At 38.9% G+C, this 17,921-nt stretch overlaps 1 protein-coding gene across 1 annotated transcript; it reads left to right on the top strand.

Annotated features, from left to right (window-relative positions):
• The first annotated feature begins 11,316 nt into the window (after positions 1-11,316).
• Positions 11,317-13,313, top strand: LOC116336520 (lysozyme C). The gene is made up of 4 exons (XM_031760426.2): positions 11,317-11,564; positions 12,461-12,619; positions 12,892-12,967; positions 13,046-13,313. Exons 1-4 carry the CDS (start codon positions 11,435-11,437, stop codon positions 13,110-13,112), a joined length of 432 nt encoding a protein of 143 aa, XP_031616286.1. The 5' UTR covers positions 11,317-11,434; the 3' UTR covers positions 13,113-13,313.
• Positions 13,314-17,921: the final 4,608 nt, after the last annotated feature.

Below are 17,921 nucleotides of genomic sequence, written 5' to 3'. Positions count from 1 at the left end.
TTCAATTTAATTAATCTTTATTTATTTAGCACCAAATCGAAACAACAGTTGCTGCAAAAGTGGATCAAGAGAAAGCATGACTCCAGGAGAGGAACTGTGGTACTGAATGACAGTAACATCACAGCACCCACCCAGCTGTATAGAAACTCCGTCATGCTAGCTAGCACGCAGTACGAGTTATTGTAACTGACTGTAAAAAGTCAGCACAACGAAAATAAACTCCACCTAAACTTGGTTTATATCTGACCCAGATAGACTCCAGGTCATAACTTCTTACCTGAAGTTCAGTTCACCTGACACTCGGACCGGTGGCTGCCTCGGGTCTCTCCTCCTCCTGCCTCCCCTTTGCCTCATCCACCTGCTGGCCTCTGGGAGCTCTGCCATAGACACCACCAAACAACTGAGTTATTTTTACACATCGCCCAGCATTTGGCCAATCCACCAACTTTCATTATTTATACCGTTACAAAAACAACAAAAAACAACAACAACAAAAAAAACCCCATCGGCCCATAAAAACGAAAAATCACCATCGGCCCTGTTAAAACCTCCCAATTCTTTTGATCTTTGGGCTGAAGGAAGGACAATACTTGGTGTATAAATGCTCAATCAACAATTATTTTATTTTATATAATTCAACACTTTATGAGCATAAACCATCCGGATGGGGAAACATACATGAAGAGGGTCACAGCAAATCTCAAAATGGTGGAGGATTACTCAACCTCTTATAGCCTCTAGTGGCCCCCACCTAGTCATAAAAATCTAAATCTTCACATGTTTTCTAATTCCTAGCGAGCCTGACTTATGGCCTTGGCTCCCTGTCTTTCTGCTCTCTGTAAAGGTGGGGGTATGGAATGTGGTCTGTCTCTTCTATTATCGGCACAAGGCCCTCTGCACCCAACATTCTCTTCATGGTTCAGCAGTATGAAATGTCAAGAAACAGTGTAACACATTCACAGCAGATCAGTGGTACAGGATAATACACACCTATCTAACAAATCTAATGATTGTCACATTCTTTTAACTCAGAAGTATAATGGAAACTAAACTGCATACACATCTGTCAAAAGAGAATATTGTATAATGTGATCAGCTATATGAAATGTATCTTATTTTATCATTAAGCACATGTCTATGTGACTTTTCACCAAGTAACTTGTGTGATGAACCTATTCAGCAAATAACCGCTTCCTGTTTTCAGAGAACATTTAGATGTAGAGAAGTGAAACCTCAGCTCTTTTGCGAGAACATACAGATGTAGAAAAAAGGGAAAAACCCGCTGCTTGAGTGACGTTGTCATCTTTGTAACACACACACATACAGAACAAACTTGTATAAATAAAGGTCGCAGACAGTCGTGGGGCGCAGATTTGTGCGTTCCATGACTGCCCCTCGCGAGTGAAAAACTTCTGCAGTGTTGTGTTTTCTGACTCAGATGTCTCAGCTGAAGAACGGCAGGGTGATCTAAAGAAATCCCCTGTCAACATCACACCATCTAGACTAAAAGATGTAATATGACCTACAGCAGTATCATGATTCAACTACTTTGATTACAGATATAAGGTAACATATGATAACATAATAATCTCACAGCCCACTGGGCAAATGCCCGGTATGCCTGATGGCCAGTCCAGCTATGCTGTCCAGCACCTGGCTGCCACTCTCATAGTTTCCTATGGAAGTGTTAAGGGTGTTTCTGAACAGCAATTAGGATCGCACAGATAAAAGGAACCCCAATACCACGTTACAGATGCTCCTCATAAGCACATTTTTGGTCACATTCTTTGTGGTACTTAAAGAGCAAAGCCCACTTCCTTTGTGCTTTTGCTCTTCTATTTAGGTGTAAGAGGCATACACGTAGCTTTCACAGCTTTCTCTTCCCCCCTCTCTGGCTTAGCAGAAGTGCCTTGAATTACAAGACTTATGCCCTCCTTCCCTCCTCCCATATTCTCAAATCTGTTTACTAAAGCTAGATAAATTGTGTTCATGTGTGTAATTGCCATTTGGTTAACAAAGGTTATTTTGTGCAATTGATTTCTTTTTTAGTGCTGTTCAAATCACACAAAAAGAAAAAAAGAGAAAAGAAAAGAAAAGCTGAGTTTCTAATATGGGAGAGAGTGGGAAGCCTAAAACACTCAAAAACTTAACCTAGTCTAACTTGCATAGATGAGTCAGCATGTTGCTTGTGGTGTTCTTCCTCTTTAAATTCTCCCCAATGGCTGGATAGGCAATAACTCCCCTGGGAATGATATTCTTTGCAGTTTTTCTTTAAGTGGTTAATGTCATAATTGAATTACCTGAATGATTTGTATTTAAAAAAAAATGAAGAAATTCAGCTGAAAACACATTTATTTCAAAAGAGATATGAGGACAGAGCAGAGCACAGCTAACATGGTTTAGCTGCCAGCAGCTGGACAGGCAGTGAGCCAGTGACACGTGTGACATTAAATCTATCAAATTTTAAAAAGAAAACTAGCTTCAGTTTAAAAACAGCCAGAGAAAGTAAAGCAGTGGAAGGTCCCTCTCCAATGTTGTTACATAAGCTAAGCTCATATAGTTATAACCAGTGATGGGAATAACGGCGTTACTTTTTTCAGTAACGAGTAATCTAACTAATTACTATTCCAAAGTTTTAGGAGTGACGGCGAGAGAGAGAGAGAGAGAGAGCAGAAAAAGAGAGAGCGCGAGTTTTGAGACGTGAGATTTGTGACGTTTAGCGTGTTTGGAGTGTGTAGTTAATGTGTTGTCTTGTGTAGTTAGTGTGTAGTGTTGTGGATAGTTTTGTGTTGTGTGTCAGAACAATGAGGCGACTGCTGTCTCCAGGTAGAAACAGCAGTGATACACCTGCCGCTGTCAGACCTGCAGGTATCAGGCTGTGATGTTCTCCTTTATAGTGGACAGAAATTATGTTTTTGGAGTGGCACAAATAATTTGTGTGGCATCTTATTGAAGAACAGCTGATTGTTCTGTAAATAGTTTGAAATGGTTATTTAAAAAATCAAGGTAAATGGATGCAAATAACTTTGTTGTTTGCAAAACTTGTGCAGAGAATTTTAAAATTGACAATTAATATTTGCATTTGAAGTTATGAAATATGATTCATTAAACATGTTTGTGGTTGTTACAGTAAAAATATAACTTTTTCTACTCTGATTTTATGGTTTTTGTCTGATTTTAGATCAATTCTGGTTATACAGTATGACAAAATGAAAACATGACTGTAAATTCAGGCACGCGAGGTTGTGCTAAAAAGAATGATACAAACGTTGAACGTTCTTTGTTTTTTTTTAAGTAACGCAATAGTTACTTTTCCAAGTAATTAATTACTTTTAGAATATTGTAACTCAGTTACTAACTCAGTTACTTTTTTGAAGAAGTAACTAGTAACTATAATTGAATTACTTTTTCAAAGTAACTTGCCCAACACTGATTATAACTAAAAGTCATCCCAAGTAATCACTTCAGTTGATGGCAGTTTCAAAGGAAAGCTCAGGAACAATGACGTAGAATTATTAAGCATTACTATGTGAATTAACTGAGGTTAGCAAGTTACCTCAGTATCACAAATACAACAATGAAAATATTTCTCAACTTAAAAAAGAGAAAGATAAATAGTTATGATAGTTGCTATGGCAGGTTATCAGTAGGGTACAGGGATAAAATCAGTCCTGTGTGCTTCATTCTTGTAGAAAATCTCTCTATGTAGCAGACTGTAAAAAAATTGTAATACAGACTAAAGTCTTTTGAGAAATGAAGGTTGAAATATGCAATTTCACACTGTGCAAGTTTAAAAATGTGTGAAAATGAAGTTTTCACAGGCCTTTTTGCCGTCATGTAAAAAAAAACAAAGCACACCCAATGTTTCAGTAGGTTGGAGAACCACCTTTAGCGGCAATAACTTAATTGACAATTTTCTGTATGATGTCATCACTGTAGCACCACTGTAGCTTGACCACCTTTCCAAACAGCCCACAATTGTTCATTCTTTTCCTATTTTTACTATCATGAACGTTAAAATCCTAATTGAGACCTGTAGAGTATTTCATTTGCTTAGTCTTAGCTGAATTTGCCTGGGAAGACTGTGACGTTGTGTTAATAGACACATCCAAAAAACAGCAAACAGACAAAATCTATTGGTTAATAAAGTCCATTTCACTAACAGCACATGGCTGCTACTTACATGCATCCTCGGAAATCCCATGAAGACAGTAACGGTGTACTTAGTTTTTCACACCACAATACAATATTGTAGATTTTCCTCATAATCTTAAGTCTGATTTGCTTGTGGCTAGCTGGAGTGTCAGGGTCCAGAAAATGGCAAACTCATTGTGCTGCAGTGGATAAGACACGATCTGCTATCAGATGGATACGTCTTCTTCTACCGAGATGATCTCCCACATAAATACCTCCAGCATCCTCATTTTAAAGATCGAGTGAAGCTGAGAGACCCACAGATGAAAAATATGGATATGTCCATCATCCTGAGCAACACCACCATTAATAACACTGGAATCTATGAGTGTTGCATAATTGTGGAAGACACAGGAGACAGCAGGCGAGCTACCTCTGAGATCAAGAATGAAATCATGCTGAAGGTTACACAAGTGAGTGAGTAGAATTGTGATCAGAGTGCAGAAGATTATGTCTGTTTGAAGAGGAAATGGATTCTGTTCTGTTCTTCACTCATCACCTACCTGACAGCTGACACCTCACACCTGTTTCTCACCTGCAGGTCAGACAGGAGGACACACAGAGGATGGAGGGAAGGAGGAAGAGACTGGATTCAGTATCGGATTTAATGGACTGCTGATATCTCTGGGATTTTCTACAGTTGGATTTATTCTTCTTGGCTTTTCTATTATGATGCCTAAAAAACAGAAAAAAAAAGAATCACATCATCCCAGCTCTTTCTAGTGAAGAGGTTGACACACAGTGAAGTAAATGTGTAGACAATAATATTCAGATATCTCACATAAGCTTAAATACAAAAGAGTAACTGAAGTAGTCATCTTAGTTCAAACTTAATAACAACGGGTGGCATGGTGGTGGGGGGCGGCATCACAGGCATCGGCAAAAAACCCCAAAACAAAACAAAACAAAACAAAAAAATTGCTCTTACTCATGTTTCCCCGACATCAGCCAGCGCATATTGGGAATGGCATAGGCACCGATCGGTTTTCTATCGCCCATTTGCTGGGAGTAAGGGCGCCCTCTGTTTGCGAGGTGCGCCTGCTGCTTTCGGCACAGGGAGGAGAGGGCGGGGCGGCGGGGGATTCTCTGGCTGGCTGGAGCAGCGTCTAATAACCAACTCGTAAAATAAAACAAAATGAAAACAAAACAACAGACACGAAAACACCAGACATTATGATACAGACTTATAATTTGCACCGATGTTTTTTCGAAATTCTGTACGCGAAAAGTGAGGGGGGGCGGCTGCTTCCAAATAGAGCACATTTCATTCATAATGATGTAAATCCAAGCCCATTATGTATTCCTGATTTGAATCCTGGGTTGTGTGAAATCCCAGAAATACACCTTAGACAAAGTGAATCTGTGAACTAAGGTGTAGGTCTGTTAGGTTATGTCGTGGTGATCCAAGAGTTGGGGGATTTGTACTGGAGTGGAAAATTAAAACCAATGGAAGATGGACAAGAAAAGTTCAAAGCCATCAGGTGCTCAGTTTAGAAAAAATAGAAAAGAAGAGGAGAAACGAGCAAAAGATACATGTAAGCAGATGTGTCATTGGATAATGGCAGGTCATCCTGAAACAATCAGAATCAGAATACTTTATTAATCCCTAAGGAAATAATGTGGGTTACAGTTGCTCCAAGAAGAAATGGTAAAAATAGTAACAGTAACAGACTAAACTCCAAACAATACATTATGTTACAGATTTTAATATTAATTAGTCATTGTCAATTGTTGATTTGTCTTGTCCTTTCTCATTGTATGACAAATTATGATGGCTGTTTGGTAGCCATACAATGCATACTCCCTCTCTCTCTTCATATGTGTGTGTGTTTCTCTGGCGAAATTCAGTATGGTTCCGACAACAGTTTTATGTTAATGTATAATCCTTAATATGTTTTATGTGCGTGTGTGTGCGTGTGTGTGTTGGGGGGGGGGGGGGCTGTTCGCCCGGGGCGCCAAACAGGCTAGGACCGCCACTGGTGACACACATCTGCACCACGTTTGAATTCGTTTCATGCACAACACATTTGTAACTTTCATTTGTGTCTGTTTGTGCATCTTGCAAATAAACCTTTGAGCTGAATGAAATAATATTATGTATTTATTTTTGGCCTACATCAGTAAGAAATGCCAAATTATATACAAAAAGTTATAGAAATAACTACTACAATTGGTCATCATGATTTTAATATTTTGTGTTTTCCATAACAATGAAATACATCCTGAACAAATATCACACATCAATATTTCATTAGTGATATGTAAGATATATGTTCTTCATTCTGCTCTCGATGATGTCAGATCGACAATTTGACCAGTTCAGTCACTTAAAGTCAAAACCTCCTCCTCTTCCCCTGTGACAGGATGCCAGGGTTGTGGTTTTCGGGGAAAGCAATGGTTTCTCTATTTAAATGCAACAAAGAAGAGAGAAAAAGCTTTCAAATGGTCAAAGTGAACGACACTTACTATAAAGCATCAAAATTAGCTGACATAAAGGGGAACATGCGAACCTCTGTGAGGCCTTCACTGAATGTTAAAACAAACATTGTGAGTGGCTGAAGTCAGTCAGGAAGCCACAGGCAATAATAAATACACAATTAGTGATTTAGTTTAACGTGACTTGTTATCTTCTGATCGTTGATCGTGTTACATATTCGTTGAAACAATTCACATCATCGTGTAGCCGACTGTGGTTCAGAGGAAGTGAGCTGAGAGGTGGTGTGAATGCTGCTTTCCCGACAAGGCAGAAAAACTTCCTGCGGGTTTACCTGTCACTGACTTCCTGACATCGCAGGTGCTTCTTCTTCTCTCGCCCCCCTCCCCCCACCCCCTGCTAATTAAATCATGAACCTGATCAATGATCAGCTGATTGGCTTTTCTCTCATTTGTTTATCGCCCACTTTGCTCCACAAAGAGGAAACCAGCAGTACCTGCGCAGGGGCGGGTCTAGCAAAGTTTTGCCGGGGAGCCAGGTAGGGCAGTAACAGGGAAAGAAAGAAAGAGAATAATAAAGTTCATTAAAGTTGATAACGTCGATTAAGCATCATGAGGCGGAGGGTGGGGGGTGGTTCCCTATTTTCTTTGCTGGGAGATGGCAACCCTGTGTTACGTCCCTCTGCAGCCTCTAATCTGCTCAGTGTGTTCAGCTGGTGCTAATTGGCCACACCTAGTCAGGTGTGGATAAAACCATACCTGAGGCAAGCTTCCCAGGGAGCTCACTTGTCTTTGCCTTGGTGGCACCAGCCATTTTAGCGAACCTGCTATGCCATTTTAAGAAAAACCTCTTCTCACACTCACTCTGATATTCATCTCCTTTTTTATGTTGCGGCTTTGAGCCGGGTCGTAACACCCTGTTAGTCAGGTATCTGTAATTATTGATTATGTTGTTTAATATTTTCATTAAGTACTGTTAGGAATGCCAGAATAGAGATGATGGTGTAGGTTTATTAGATTGATACATATATACCAACAACACAGTGCACATCACTGTCACAACAGTGTTTGTTTTCAAGGCTTTATGACTTTTCTTATAATACCTGGTGGGCTGGTCTCTACTCAAAATGCCTGGGCTTTTTTCTTGCTGCAGTCCAACCCTGTATATCATTTATTATTTACAGTGGAGTTTGTTGGTAGTTTGTCCTCTGTGGATAATAAAATAAAAATACACATTTAAGCTCAAATCAAAACAAAGTTTGAGCATCTAAATCAAGTTCAGAGCACAATCTTAAGATCTGAGGTTTCAGATCTGGTATTGATCCACAGGTACGCCGTCAAACAGAAGCTAAAAAATAGAGTTCTGTTGGGACTAAACGTTGATCTGTGTTTACAGAAATGTTCACAAGAACATGTGTAACATCTTCGGTGCAGGATTTTTGCCATGGGTCATACTCTCTGTGACTCTGGCCTCTGGTTCTCTTGGTTTAACTTTGATTTTTTTCTGTGTGAATACAAACCAAACCACCAGTTTGCAAACTCATCAACTGATTCGGACCAGAGTAAAAAAAATATAAATGTGTGAAAATGCCTTACTGTGCTGAAATTGCATCTACTGGAACACAGAACACCCACCAAGAATATATGTTCAGTCACATTAATCTGAGTTAGATCTGCAGACGAACTCTAGTGATCTCCACGTTTGGCTGTGGGACAGTAAGCTTTTATGTTTAAATGGATCCAGTTTAAAGTTTCAGAGCTCTAATGTGCAACCACCACCTTAGAGATAAACAGCGGCACTGAGAGCGCACTCAGTGACAAAATAACGTATCTTTAATAACTTTAATTAAAATCTTAATTTTATCACTCTGTGGGATAAATCACCACATCAACGATTTTCTCCATTAGTCTTTTTTTTGTTATTGTTAAGTGTTAGCAAAGGTAACATGTGCAGGAATTCTGGTGTGTATATCCAGACTGCACTGAGGATATTTAAAAAGGAATAAACACACAACAGCCTTCAGCCATCTTCTAGACTTGAACTCACTCCTGAGAGAGAGAGAGCGTAACTTTATTGACAATTCACCAATACATACACAAGGAAATCACATGTCAAAAACAATGCATCTTATTGGTGGCTCCCATCTTGCTTCTCTCTGCATCAACTCAAGCAATGCCTGTGTTTGCACAAGACTAAATAAAGGTGTCCTTACAACTGAGACCATATTTTATCTATGTCAACAGTAAGTGTTGCTCTTTATTGTTGTATTTTTTTAATGTTCTTTATACATTTTATCATTATCATCTAAGATAAGGTCTCTGACTGGAGTATGTGGCACTCACAGGAATCTTTGTATGCAGAAAGAGGAATGTCATATAAGGCATGAAACATCCCCTTTTTACCCATCAGCCTTAAAAGGCCTGTTGAGATTTTATTACCAGCCGTTGCTCTGTGCCACAGCACCAAGAGTTAACATAAACCATGCTTATCACAGATAGAATGGATTCCCATTAAGCAGAAAGTGCAGCAGATTTGAGTGCGGCCACTTTGTGCTTATCATATTCAGTGTGCTGTTTATTTTAAGTACGGGTCAGTTTGAGCAAATATGATGAAACATGTTTCGTCCCAGTCTCTGTGTGTGTTAGGTAACCAAACTTTGATCAACAGGGGTTTTTTTTTTAGATAAATTTGAACTTGCTATAACTGGGTAAACAATATTAATGTTTTAATGATCCTGCAGGACATTTCACCCTTAAAACATCCCAAAATGATTCTTATATCATCTGTCCTAGATCTCAACTAACTCAAACTGGATGCTGTAAAATGAATGAAATGAAGCTCAACAATGTAGCAAACATGGTAAATCTCTTAAAAGAGAGGTGATACAGAGGCTGAGACATTGACCTGGATCTGTTTCCTAATATGGTTTAGGTAAAGATTGCAATCATCCTCTGCCTTTACCAAAGTTTGGGGACACTCTGATAGGGCTTCAATCAGGGACTCTCCATCAGTTGTTCTCAGAAATGAAGAACCTCCTCGGATGAGAGGTGAAATGTCTCCAGGAAACTTAAAGAAGTTCCGACGTTTTTCTTTCCAAGTTCCTCAGATTATCTGGGCATGAAGTTGTGCTGAAACATAAGTAAAAAAAATAAAATACATTAATGTATGCCAATCTAATTACACAATAGAAATTATAGAAACAATATAAAACAGTTAATACATGGTCATACCATGTAAGACCAAAGCATAAGCTCATGATATAGCTCATTCTGTGGCATAACACACATTAACAAAAATAAAAACAAAGCTAATGCAATCTAAAACTGATTACTAAGCAAACACTGATTTTCATTTTTAATGAGAATACCAACTGTGTCTGGTCATCTTTACCATGCTTATGCTTTACTACTAGAAATTTACACTAAACCCCAAAACCAAATACATAAAGTATAAACTAGGCACCTATCTATGCTCAATAGTCCTAGATTCATCTTTTTTTTTTTTCAAGGATGTGGCTCAGTTGCACTATACCTACAGAGTAAAGATGGAGGCCAACAACGATCGTGGCTCAAGAACTGGCAGTTCGTCTTATAATCGGAAGGTTGCCAGTTCAAGCCCTGGCTCTGACTTTCTCGGCCATTGTGTCCTTGGGCAAGGCACTTCACCTGTTGCCTACTGGTGGTGGTCAGAGGGCCCGGTGGTGCCAGCGTCCAACAGCATCGCCTCTGTCAGTGCGCCCCAGGGCAGCTGGGTATCACCAGTGTGTGAATGGGTGAGTGATTGAATAAGATAACCTTTATTAGTCCCACACGTGGTAAATTTGTTTTGTCACAGCAGGAAGTGGACAGTGCAAAAGTTATATAGAAAACTTAGAATACAATAAGAATGAAATACTGTACACAACTGTAAAGAATAGAATAAAATTAAATAAAATACTATATACAGTAGAATAAATAGAATAAAATATACAATAGGATAAAAATAGAATGCAAATGCTTTATACAACTGAGTAAAAATACAACTTTGTCAGAAAAAGAGTATTGCACTTAGTGTTATTGCACAGTGTGTTTGATCAGTTGAAGTTGAATGTAGTGTAAAGCGCTTTGGGGTCCCTAGGGGACTAAGTAAAGAGCTATACAAATACAGGCCGTTTACCATACCAAAAACTTTTGTTGATTTTGCTTGCAAAGTGTGCCAGTATTACAAATTGACTTTCACCTCAAGGAGCAAAGTGGGCTGGCACATGCACAGACAGACCCCACAACAGTGCTCAAGCACTGTTGGCCTCTTATTCCATGAGCCCCCTTTTCTGTGAGCCTGTTTTTATCATTTTTTTTATTTTATAACATCACATGTTGATTTTAAAGTGGCGTATGGCATCAATTTCCTAATTAAAAACATGTAATACCTGGCCATTAAATTGTTATAATTCTGCTACACTTTACAAACCCCTTTCCTATTCTTGCTGTCACAGTGAGCTGTCATTAGTGCGCCCCGTGGAGCAGCATCTCAAATATGAGTAATTTTGACTTTTCATTTAGTGTTTCTTTGAGCTCAGTGCCTTCAATGGTTTTTTTTAATTGTTTGTTAACTTTCCTGAACTTTGGAATACATTTCAACCCGATCAGTGTGTTTTATTTGTCTCTCTGGATTGTGTAATCATGAACCCAGCTTTTTTACGTAACCCATCATTTATTGCACATTTGGATCCTCTGATCTGAGCCCAGACAGTCACAGCTTTTTCAGCTGAGCTATTTCAGCAATAAGGAGATTCAGCAGCAACTGTGAAACAGCACAGACATCATCATGAGGAGTGTGTTTGTTTTCTTGCTTTTGATAACTGTGGCCAGTGCTAAAGTCTTTGAGCGCTGTGACTGGGCCCGTAAACTGAAGGCAAACGGGATGGATGGCTATCGTGGTGTCAGCCTGGCTAACTGTGAGTACAGCCTTTTAATTAAACAATCTAAGGTGATCAACCCTGGATGGTCAGCAAAATAAGCAGTTCACCATTGAACTTGCTGGGAGTAGGTTCATCTCTACCCATTTATATGGATATTTGGCACAAGTAACTGGAGATTATATATCAGAAAAACTGTAAGGCCAACATGAGCTCTGTAATAGAGCTCACGTGAAGGCAAAAATCTTTTTGTTTTTGAAACTATGTTTGTTTAGGAGGTGGGTAAAATGCTACTGTAACTTTTTCTGAGTTTTTGGTAAGACCCTGAAGAGAAATGTCTCCGTTTTGCAATCCAAGTTTGTTTATTTATTAAATCAGAGCAAAAAGTTGTACATGGTTTCATGAGCAAAAGTGATTAGGGATTAGTTATTCTCAGGTGAAATTGTATTCCACTGCTTTTTAGAGTTAACGTCGGCGTTATAGATGTATCTCACAGCTCAGGTAGAGCCAAGAATTCAGACAGAGGAAGGTTTCTTTATTACAAAATATTCCACTCTGTAAACTTGCAGTCTGTGTTGCAGCTCACTTGTATGGTGTGCAAAAGATTCCAGAGTAAGCGAGTCAGTGACTTGGGGCGCCTCATGGGTGAAGGAGGTTGGATCTTGCTTTTGACATCTGTGTGATCTGAACTAATGAATCATTTTTGATGCATGTCAATTAGGAATATGATTAAAATAAAAAATTACATACTCTGATTGTCTGTGATTAGGGTTAATCACAGATGAAACTAAGAAATCAGAGGATTAAAATATGATGAGAAGGGACTCTAACAAAGTGTCAGCATGTGAGAAGTAGTTAGTTGAGGATGTGCAAAGGACACTTGACCTTTAGCTTTCAGGCAATCTGCATTTACATCTCTTCTGTTCTGTCTGCAGGGGTTTGCCTGACCAAACATGAGTCAAACTATAACACAAAGGCAACAAATCGTAACACTGATGGATCCACTGACTTCGGCATCTTTCAGATAAATAGCCGCTGGTGGTGCAATGACCGTCGCATTAATTCAGCAAATGGATGCAACATTGACTGCAGCGGTCAGTGATGATCTGAGGTTATGTTCAGCAGTGAAATGCTGCAAATAACAATTTACATCTTCAGTGGCTGAATGCATTTCTTCATTTATTCCAAAACTGATTTATTTACTTTCTTTTCTCAATCTGCAATATTGATTTTGTGTATATATATAAGTGTTTTTGATAAAAGCACTTTCACTCACTTTTCCCAGATGTTGTCCTTATTATTCCACAATGTTACCTTTTTAATTTGCCATTGTTATTTGCTTTTTTCTTTCCCCCTTCGGCCACAGTGCTTTTGGCAGATGATGTCACCTCTGCGATCAATTGTGCCAAACGTATCGTTAGGGAACAAGGCATCACAGCCTGGTAAGAACAGGTCATTATGTGATTGGGATACACTGATAGTTGTGTGTTCATTGGACTGACCTTTGACTCTGGTTTCAGGGTTGCCTGGCGCAATCGCTGTCAGGGCCAGGATCTCAGGCCCTATTTGTCCGGATGTCGTCTTTAATCAACACATAAACAGAAGGGTGTCATCGACATAGTAAATTGTCTCCATCCTCCTCTGTTTCTACTTTTAAAGGAAAACATATCGGGTGACTGATGATTAAAATCAGTTAAAATCTCTACTCTTTCAGTGTTTTTCATTCCTCATTTAAAAAATTAAGAAAATGTGGTCTCATGTGTTCTAAATAAATCAGTAAATATGGCATGCTTTGTGTCCTTGATTAGACATTTTCTTAAGTAAAAACAGACAAGAAACTTTCCAGAACTCTGGAATCTATTTCAGCCCAAACAATGTGTTTTGTTTGTTCAGCCATATTTTTTTTTTTTTTTTACCATTGCTTGCATTTCTATTCTTACCTAACCCTTCCCTTGTGTGTATTTGGGTCCTCTTATCTAGTTAGAACTTTGGGGATCTTTCTCAGCTGGATCAATATGCTTTGTTTGTGCGGCTCTATTTTTTAACCTTAAGCTCAATACTGCTTGCTTTTCCACTTTGATGCAAAAGCAAGCCTGGGCAGTCGCACCCTTTTCAGCTGAGCATTTTTGCCAATAAAAAGGGAAAGCAGCAGCAGCTTTAAACACATTTGGACGAGCAAAAATACCATCATGAGGAGCTTTTTGCTCTTCCTGACTACGGCCAACGCCAAAATCTTCGAGCGCTGTGAATGGGCCTGCACGCTCAGGGCTAATGGGATAGATGGCTACTATGGAGTCCTCGCCGACTGTGAGTACTATACTGTCAGCTTAAGAAAATACAAGATAAGATTCAACTTCTACTATGCTACCAGTTAAATGTTACTGTAAGGTTACTGTTATGCATGTAACGATAACGAATATCTTCAGACATATTGATCTGTGTTTCAACTGGGAAACCCTTACTTTTAAAATTTGTCAAGTCCGGGATTCTGACTAAGCATTAATATATGATTGGGGAAATTACAAGGATTTGTTTCAGTGCCTGAGCTTTAGCTTTTTGGTTGGATATAAATCCATCTCTTCTGCTCTGTCTGCAGGGGTTTGTCTCACCCAATGGGAGTCAAACTATAACACCATGGCCAAAAACACCAACAGAACTGACTTTGGGATCTTTCAAATTAACAGCTACTTGTGGTGCAATGACTAAATCATCAACTCGCATAATGGTTGCAACATTAACTGCAGTGGTTAGTAATGCACCTCAATATCTTTTTCTCTCAGGGCATCTTGTGGCCTGAGTCCCTGTGAGGTTTAAATCATCATAGGTTCTAATGCTTGCCTTATACTTTGGGGAAAAGCAAAATTAAATTCAGGGGTGAAAACAATAGTTTGTGATGTGTGCCATGACCGTCTTTGGATTAGGAGAACTTCAGAAATTTAATGAAACAAATATTACATTTTCTGCTTGCCTAGAGTTAAAAGGTGCGGGTTTGCTTTTACCATTTTAAGGTGAGGCAACTGCACATTATTCACTAATTATCGAATGACTACTCTTAAAACATTATGTGCTACATTGGGGATAGAAATGTTTGTGTCAGTATTCTATTGGCCCTCGAGTCTTAAAACCACTTCTGGTTTGTGCTCATTTTTATTTGTTTTGAAATTTACAGCTTTGCCCAGATTACTTTAAATTACAGTCACAGGAACAATAACAACACTTAAATTAAAAGAAGAATGTACTATTCATAAAATCTTACATTCAAGCACGTTCGGCATTAGTGGCGAGTTGCAGATTCGTTTATTGGTTAGGTAGAGAATATAAATTAAGCAATAAATGGACATTTATAAGTCTGGTTTCCATTTCTCATAGCATATCAGTGCAGCATTCACTTTACTGCAAGAAAATGAATCTCGTCTTATTATGACACATGCTGACTAAAATGTTAACTGTAATCATTGGGGTCTAAACACACATTAAGTCTCAACACCCACACACAGAGCAGCAAGCACATAAAAGGAGAGAGGTGTGGCGGGGGGGAGAGAAATGGTGGAGATGCACCATGGAGACGCAGACTGAAGGACCATGACATTCACCCTCAAAGTTATCATCAGTTACGACCCCAACTTTAACCTGTGGAATTAAAATATGTGATTTTGTTGTATTAGATTGTTTTCCCAAGTCCAACAATCAGAGAAAAGAACATGATAACAATGATTATTATGACTGGCACAGATAAAAATGGGTTCTCAAATGGGTAGGATGACCAGTGATGACTTAACAGTTTGTGTCATCACAATAAGAATACTTTATTGATCCCTAGGGGAAATTATTTAAATGCAGAAAATGTTATCAGTAGGCTCTTACAAGGATATCGTTGCACAGTAAAAATATAGATGGACAGCCTACAGGTCTAAAAAATAAATTCATGCTAAACATCTCAAACCTGCATGCTTTCTGAAGGACAACAGATCACGGGTTGTCTGAGTGCAAAAAATAAAATAAAATAAAATAAAATAAAATAAATACAAATTTGAGCATTGTACTGCTAAACTGATCTATATCCTCAATAAATATTTTCTCGATTGGCTTATTGGCCTGTGCTGGTTTCGTAATTTGGTAAACTATGGTCTTCTGATGTAAAGTAAATAATAAAGCTTTGAATGCTTTGTAAAAAACAAAACTTTGCAAAACTTTAGAGTCCATCCAATCAGTCTGCTTTGTTTGCCTGACTGGGTTTGGTAACCATGAACCATCATTGCGTGTTTGTTTGTTTGTTTGTTTTTTTGAAGTAACTCTGTTCAGGTCATCTTATCTGAACATAGTCAGTTAAAAAGTAGGAAATTCAGCAACAGCTCTGGACAAATTCAAACCAGCAGAGACATCATCATGAAGAGTCGTCTATTGTTATTGCTCCTGGTTAGCTGTAGCCAGGGGCGATTCTAGGATCAGAGCTTTGGGGGTGCTGAGCACCCAGAGAGCTGCCCAGCCAGGCAAAATAAACTTTACTCGTCACGATGAGACTTCTTCCCTATCTCTGTGAGTCCCTGCATCCTTAAATGTCTCCAGTTGTCCCGAGTTCCCTCTGACTGTCTCCTTGGTGCATTTAAACCCCTGTTCCTCCCTGTCCTCATCGTCTGTTGTCTTCATCTCTGTTATCAGTCATCATAATTTTACCATCTCTGTGCAAGTCTGTAAATTTCTTTATTAAATCATAAGATTCTTAAATTCATCAAATCTCTCTGTGCCTGGGTCCTCGTCACAAAACATGACATCACTGTTTTGTACATTTTAACACAATTTAATCCCCATATTTGTGAAAGAAAAGCAAAACACTTTTTTAAAAGTCTGTAACAAAATCATCAAATCTGATGAAGGTTATTTAAATGCTGCAAACGAAGAATGGATTGGAATAAAAAGAATACATATCCTAACCTTAATTACTGGGGGAGAATAATGAATGATGCTCATAGTGAGTAAGAAGTAAACTGAGTGCAAACAGGACAGTGGTAACAACAGCAGGCTACGGACAATTTTAAGTTTTAGATTTTAAATAGGCTGTATACATTTCAATGCGAGCAACAGGACGGTCAAATGTCGTTGATTTTACTACAGAGCAGGACGGATTGTAGAGTAGCAAACATTGCCGGAAAACAAGTTTTCAACACTGCAGGTTACTTGGTGTAATGTTTTTCAGCTAAAAAGGAACATGGTCTGACTCCTACCGAACTATATACAGAGTAACTGAAGGTTAAATGCAGCTAATATGTCCTGTTTTACAGTTTTTCCTGAATGCTTAAACCCTAACTGTGATTCTTATAGCACAATTTCTAAAACTATTAATACTTATAGCAAAACCACTCACTGAGTTTGCAAAACTAAAAGCACAAACACTGCTTTGCACTCAGTTTGCCATTTTGTAACACACACTTTGCAAACCTGTAGCTACAATCCTCTGCACAGCACTCTTTTTGCAGAACTGTAAACACAACTCACGGCTTTACACTCGATTTCCAAATGATCAACACACTCCTAGCAAAATGATACACATTTATGGCCATTATTTACGCTATTTTGCCAACTGTCTGGCACACTGTCACATGTGAAAACTTTTTTAAATAATTAGTTCACTTTGCAATCAGCCTAAGCACTATAATACAGGTAAGCTCTGTGTGTGGAGTACAATGGAGGGAGCAGGAAGAGTGAGAAGTAGAGGAGGCCGAGGAAGAGGACGTGGAGGTGAAGAAGTAGGACGAAGAGGACGACAAGGACAAGGAGGAGCAAGAGGAGGACGAGGAGGGGGGAGAGGAAGGGTAAGAAGAGTAAGAAATAGAATTGCTGATGACATCAGAGCTACAATAGTGGACCGTGTAATCAACCATGGAGTGACCCTGAGGGAAGCTGGCCAACGGGTTCAGCCTAACTTGAGCCGTTACACTGTAGCAAGCATCATAAGGACATTTTGAAATGAGAGTCGGTTAGTACAGTCACTTTGCACTAAGATTTGTAGCACTGCCATGATAATGACAAACACAGCAATAGCATAGATGTAAAAATACTGAAATTGTTACTTTACAGAAAAGCTAGACGACCAGATGCTGGGGGCAGAGGAAGCATGTTCACTGCAGACCAAGAAACCCATATAGTCAATATGGCGAATGCAAATAATCCTATACTTGGAAATAAACACTTGTGTTTGTTTTGATGTGTGTGAATAAACACCAGTACTTGAAGTTTGGATCCCTCTATGCTTACGGATCTATGACAAAAGTATGAGCTCAAACTGACATAGCCTACCTTGTGCACAGAGAAAGCAAAAGCCAGATGTGTTTTTTATTCATACCATCAGTGTGTAGTTGGTGCAATGTGTGCTTATTAATATGATGGCTTGTGTTAACT

This window comes from Oreochromis aureus, linkage group 3 (assembly GCF_013358895.1).
Source record: "Oreochromis aureus strain Israel breed Guangdong linkage group 3, ZZ_aureus, whole genome shotgun sequence".
Classification (NCBI taxonomy): Eukaryota; Metazoa; Chordata; class Actinopteri; order Cichliformes; family Cichlidae; genus Oreochromis; species Oreochromis aureus.
Note: the sequence above shows the minus strand (reverse complement) of the source record. Positions and strands in the feature narration are given on the sequence as shown.

Excerpts from the sequence above, each read along its gene's own strand:
- LOC116336520 (XM_031760426.2), top strand. The coding sequence starts at position 11,435 with ATGAGGAGTGTGTTTGTTTTCTTGCTTTTGATAACTGTGGCCAGTGCT. Across the intron at positions 11,565-12,460 it reads TGGTGTCAGCCTGGCTAACT|GGGTTTGCCTGACCAAACAT; the intron begins GTGAGTACAGCC and ends TTCTGTCTGCAG. Across the intron at positions 12,968-13,045 it reads GAACAAGGCATCACAGCCTG|GGTTGCCTGGCGCAATCGCT; the intron begins GTAAGAACAGGT and ends CTCTGGTTTCAG.